This window comes from Phallusia mammillata, chromosome 2 (genome assembly GCF_965637545.1).
Source record: "Phallusia mammillata chromosome 2, kaPhaMamm4.hap1.1, whole genome shotgun sequence".
NCBI classification, from domain to species: Eukaryota; Metazoa; Chordata; class Ascidiacea; order Phlebobranchia; family Ascidiidae; genus Phallusia; species Phallusia mammillata.
The window spans coordinates 3,121,677-3,127,725 of NC_137253.1; the positions used below are offsets into that span (position 1 = coordinate 3,121,677).

At 36.6% G+C, this 6,049-nt stretch overlaps 1 protein-coding gene across 3 annotated transcripts; it reads left to right on the plus strand.

Moving 5' to 3' along the window:
* Window positions 1–638: 638 nt before the first annotated feature.
* LOC145214110 (uncharacterized) lies at window positions 639–4,167 on the plus strand. Of its 3 annotated transcripts, none has more exons than XM_080082576.1 (6): window positions 639–1,290; window positions 1,477–1,656; window positions 1,735–1,873; window positions 2,184–2,387; window positions 2,493–2,597; window positions 3,556–4,167. In XM_080082576.1, the coding sequence occupies exons 4-6, from the start codon at window positions 2,211–2,213 to the stop codon at window positions 3,640–3,642; spliced, it is 369 nt and encodes a 122-aa protein (XP_079938702.1). In that variant the 5' UTR covers window positions 639–1,290; window positions 1,477–1,656; window positions 1,735–1,873; window positions 2,184–2,210; the 3' UTR covers window positions 3,643–4,167. The 3 variants fall into 3 exon arrangements, with proteins under 3 accessions (XP_079938702.1, XP_079938703.1, XP_079938704.1); XM_080082577.1 differs by having other exon boundaries at window positions 1,477–1,587; XM_080082578.1 differs by lacking the exon at window positions 1,477–1,656.
* The last annotated feature ends 1,882 nt before the right edge of the window (window positions 4,168–6,049 follow it).

Sequence of the window (6,049 nt, forward strand, 5' to 3'; positions counted from 1 at the left end):
TTTCTGCAGGTTATTACTTTTTTGCATACTGCTAATCTTTGTGATTGTAATTTGTAAGCTACAAAAACTACATTTTGTTGCCAAGCAACATACCAATGAGTAGAAAAAACTAAACGTTGCCTATATGTTGTGGGTTGTATTGTATTTTGTTTACAAGTACATTAGCAAGGCAAAGGAAGTATAAGATATAATCGGTAATTTGGCACGAAAGCCACCTAACACAGCTGCAAAAAATCACCAGTTGTGAAAGGAAACAATTTAAGGTTTTGTGCAATTTTTTGTGTTTTGTGCAAATTGGGATAATAGCTTTTCCGATACGCTGGACTGGTGCTTATGCAATTTGGGGCATACATTCGATCTCTATGGTACAAGCGGTATCCGCAGTGAGCCAATGTCATGAAATTAGATTTCCTGGGTTCACCACAAATACTACACCGAACTTTTTCTGGGATATAACCAACTTCTGGGTTTTCTCTTCCCAGTAAAGTCTATTGTGTACGTAAAACTAATGAACAAATCTAACGAAAGCACCAAGCAATGCAAAAAATACAAAATCCGCCGATACACTGTTTACTGTTTAGTCCAACTTCGTGACTTTACCCGTTCCCTCATGGGATGTTTTTAAATACACTGAAAAGTTGCAAAATAGTAAAAAAATTAAAAATATTTTTGCAGAACTACAAAATAATTAAAACGCAATCAGAAATGCTCAGGGTATAACTTGTGTTGAGACTTGAGTGGTTAAACCATTAAAATTCCACTGTTGCAAGTTTGCACTCTGCAGGCTCTAAGTCATCGTATTTGTTGAATGGGTAATTCTTTATTCATACAATTGTGATGTCACAAGTACACACTGTATGAATGTGATGTCATACTTAAAGTGCATACAAACCAGGAGCGATTTTCTGAAAATCACAGGCATTTTTCAGCTATCAAACCTATTTATTTCTTGTTTTAGAGCTATTTTATCTCTTTGGTTTGTAGTTTGTACTTTCTACTTTGTTCAGTTGTGTGGTTTAGTCTGGTTTTATTACTTGTGTTACCCCTGAATCATGAATGTTTGAAATTGTAAATTGTTTTTCGGAGTGTTACAATATGGAGAAATTCAAGTGTTTTGTACGTGTGCTAGCTGCTAAGGCTTTGCTTATTTGATCTGTTATGCACCTAACAAAACCTGACTGTTATTTTTTGTACTTTTTAAGTTTCTGAGCAAACAAGGAAGATTTGTATTGTCCACCTTTTGGAACTTACTTCCTAAATTCCTCTTTCAAGTAGAGACTTTTGGCTGAGGTTTGTTCTTCACCAGTTATATTATGCTGATAATAGATATTATTTTATATCTTGTGCTAAGCATATCCTTTATAAATGACACTTTTTATTTGGTTTACCCTTTTTGGGGCTTTCTGCATTTAATTTTGGAACATTGTGGGTTGAATATGAGTTTGTGTACTCAATGTATTATTTCTTCTCTAATAGGACCAACAAACATTACCACTCAGTGATGTAACAATCCAGATCATTGATAACATGACAATACCCCACTCACTAAAGAGCAGAAAAAGCATGAATTGGCCAAACAAATTATAGGTGGGAACAAGATTCCAAATGACCCTTTTGGATACAAATTTAAGGATGAAATCTTTCCTGTTAACAGAAGTAGGTTAATAATTTTGTTGTTTTGCATTGATACTTGTGTTACTTTGCAAATGTTTATTTAAAACTTTTGAATTTTAGTATCAGACTAGAGAGCTGGGATTCTAACTTCTCCAACAGGTTTGACTGATGATGACCAGAGTGGACATGCTGTTGCGATAATAATCACTCATTTGCAAGATTTCGTTCAGATACAAAAAATTATCATTGCTGTTTGCAGGTTTGCATTTTTTTTACTTCAACTTGTGCAAAAGTATAAATTATACTGTCTTTTTTACAGATGCAATATTGTGTATTTTTTATTTATTTACCAATTACCTATTTTGTACACCTCGTGTTTATTTAATACATTTAATTCATATTAGTCTGTGAAGGGATTCGCTCTTAAGTTTAATTTAATTGTTTTTGTCTATTTTAACTTAAGGGTGTGCAATTTCAATTCTTAATGTGTGAATGACTTAAACAGTTTACTTATTGGAGCGTTAAATGTTTACTTAACAACTTATATTGCGATTTCATTTCCCCTACAGCCCTACCTTCCTATACAACTATCAACTATGAGAAATCACTTAAGTGGGACGGCACTTAATAAATGGGTCAAGGACAAATTTTTCAGCCAACATCCAACGGGAAATCCCCCACTGATACTAAAACTTAAATCAATTGCGCTCACTGGCGGATTTGTTGTCGCGAATCGACTTGCCACTGAAGCCGGAACTTCACCACTCATGAAGGTACGTCACATTGGTAGATAAACTGGAAAATGTCAGGCGTATCAAAAGTGTGTATTTTACGATTACAAAAACACTTGTCGGTTTTACGCCACTGTTTACACCCAGGTTAAACTTACCACTATTTGTTACAACATCAAGAAGATAAAACAGTCGCAGTTCCCCAAACATCTGACTTCAACTAGGGAAGAAATACCACAAGCTTTCGGTTTTGTAAGTTATTTGGCCCTCGCGCATCATTACCAAATTTTTATATTAAAAAATTTACTCACCTCTGGTTTATACTGGAGACCGAATATTCGGTTTGCCGAATTTACTCTGCCGAATCTTTTTTTGCACAGATTCGTTTTCAGTCAAATAATTTGTTGCTATTCCAAAAACCAATCGTTTACCTATACAAATCTAAACAGTAAAACCTGTCGTTTCTGCTTATCACACAATCTTTCAAACTACGCCATAACAAAAATCGCATCAATTTTTATTATTAGTTTAAAACTTTATCGTTTTTCCCACTCCAGACAAAAAGTCAGTAATTCATTGGCAGGCTGGCAACCAAAGCCCTGGCCCCTTGTCCACTGAAATAAAACGATCATGAAACAGAACTATTCTGTTCTGCAACACCACTCTTTGCCCGATAGAAAAACGTATGTTTTAATGTCAAACCCGTGGCGTGCGACGATTTTGATACGAAATTTTTCTATTCATTCAGCCGATCCCAAATTGCCGATTCGGTGAATCTCTAGTTTGTACCACTACTTCACATACTGAGATACGTCTTAATTAATTTTCGTCATCGTAATTGTGGCGATTATTAGACCTAACATTAACTGCGTGCCAAACCTTAGTTTCAGGCTGGTAAAGTTTTGTGAGAGATTGCGTGTCATTTTCAAATACGTCGCATACCACGTGTTGGACACCCCGTTGATAATATATTGTCTCGTCTCGTAGGACCAAACCGAAACGTCGTAAGATGTCACATCACAAATATTTAACGTTCATCGTAAACGCTTCTCGCAATGACGTCACCAAGTCTTCTTTTTAGACAACTCACCGTACATCGCGCCACCAAGTGGCCAGTTATTCCCGGTTGAAACGTGTGACGATTTAAAAATTGTCCATCGCATCATGGTTCATAGATATCACGTTACGAATTTTACATTTTTCTCTTTAGTATCAAGCGGCACAACATGTACCGTCTGGGACGAGGAACGCCTTACAACGACAACCGGGCGTAGTGTTTGTTCTGGTGCAAATCTGACTCCAGGACCGCAAGCAATTTTCATCAACACGACAATCAACTCAGTGGTCGCTGACATTCTGTCTCACGCTGTGAGTGAGTTTGGCACGACTGCTGCATCCAGCGTGTCCATCTTCACAGAGACGAAATCGCCTTCCATAAGATGTTGGTTATTTCAGATCCGATAGTAAACAATGCGTCACTTTCCCGTTTGTCTCGATGTTCAATTAAACTTTGTCGCTTATCTGATCAAAATCTAAAAAGGCGTTAGGTTTTTCAACATGTTTCTGATCTACGGGATATTTAATTGTAGGATTGTTTCCACAGACAGGTGCACGTGCTTTAGGGTGCAAGACATGCGCTGTGAGTATGTGACATGGGAACGAGTTTTAACCTGACAGATACGCAAACACTTCGTGGAAATAGAACTTGTGGAAATTGATAAAAAGTTGTCCTTATTGTGTATATTTGTTTATTATTCTCCAATAAACAAGCGCTCCAAACATGCAAACGAATGAAAAACAACGAGATCATCAAGTCGATGATGTGCCGTTACTTTTTGGGGTTGGTGTCGGAACTTTCGGAAACAGAAGAAACAAAACGTTTTCGAGAAACAAAACAAAGTGACCTTCCAAAACGAGGGTCTACAGGAGGTCGCACAATTGACCGGCTGTAGTTATTTAACGTGTCAACCGATCGTATCACTGGGGGCAGTTACATTCTCACACATACACACGACTAGGAGCAGTATGAAACAGAGTGAGCGACGTACGAAAAGGGGCGGGTCATTTACGAAAGCGGTATAAAGGCACACCGGGAACGATATGGAGGCGGCAAACTACGGGGACATAAATAGTAAAACAAAAAGTTGTTCTTATGGTGATGAGTTTGGCTCAATCATCTGGGTTGTCTATCACAGGTTTGCGAATTTTGTTTATAAGCTTCATAATTAAACAACACATCACACTTTAAAGTTCTGTCTTTTGAAAACTGCTGATACTCAACTACTTTGTTCCACTAGGTGATGCACCAGAGTTATAATGCGTGCTGCTGTGCGTACCGCATTCGAAGGTATTTATTCGATTGTAACGTATTTATTTGTGATTGGTTTACCTGCAGGTTGCTGTGGTGATGTGACGGAATGGGGAATATGCTCAGTGAGGGTTCTTGCGGGTCTAGTTTGGTCTAAGCACATGATTTATACTGATATTTATATATTTAAATTTATTTATATGTACTCTCTGCAAAAGTTAGTTGAACATTACTAAATACTAAATTATATTGAGATCAGCTCATGACAATCCAGCGTATTTAACCAACAACTTCTAATACTGGATCAACTTGCTTTGTACATTCTGTGCTTTTTGTCAAAGCAGCATGATTCTAACTTTTAATAGTTCATCTCATTTAACTATTGACTTTTCATACGACGCAAGCTTCCAGTCTAATCAACAAACACAAAAATATTTTACTAATTACTCAAAAAGTAAAAACAACTACATTGCTTCCACTTTGCCACTCGATGTATCGCACTCGATGTATCGCACTCGATTAGCTGAAAAATCAGGTGCTGGTTCAATTTCCCTGACCTCAGAAACCCGCATGACACCAAAATACATCTTTTGTTACCGCAAGCCCCAGTTGCATGACGATGATCGGCAGCAAAACAATGACAAAGTTGTTGTATGCTCGTTCGGACATTGCATTATGACATTTCTTTGGAAATTCGACCAACTATACCTCAACCTCACTGCGCCGTTCTGTTGTTAAGCAAAAATATTTAAAACCAAATTCTGTGGAAAATTGTCTGGCGCGCCTGTGCTCTTTACGCCATTTATCAATATTGCGGTGAACCCTTTGTGTGCGAGTTTCGAAAGTTTCAGTGTTTTTGTGTATGTTCAGCTATTGTATTACTTGCGATTTTTTTCAAAAAAAAAAAATTTAATAGACTTTACTTGCACTTAACTGCACCCAAAGATAACGTTTTAGGTTTGTTTAAACCGGTAGTGGATTTTGAAAAACAACTGTTTAAAAAAATGACTTTTTACGTTGCAACGGATGTCTACCTATTGTTTCAAAAGTTCTGTTGTTGTATGGCCTTATTTGGTTGTTGGTGAAATTTAGAAGGCTTATGGTAACAGAATGTGGAGGTTACTATTGTGCACTTGAGTGCCATTTAAACGATAAATAGTAATAAAAAACACTCTTGCTGAAAATAATGCAAAACTTCAATATGGGTAATTTTTATGACTTCAATTATGTAAAGTACAAACGATTTCAACGGAGTCTGAATATTCATATTTCAAATTGACAAATAGAAAAAAGGGGAAACAAAATCTGCATGACAACACACATTTTTACAATATAGCTACAATAGCTACAATACAATATGTATAAATAGTCAAAAAACGAATAAAAAAACACTTTT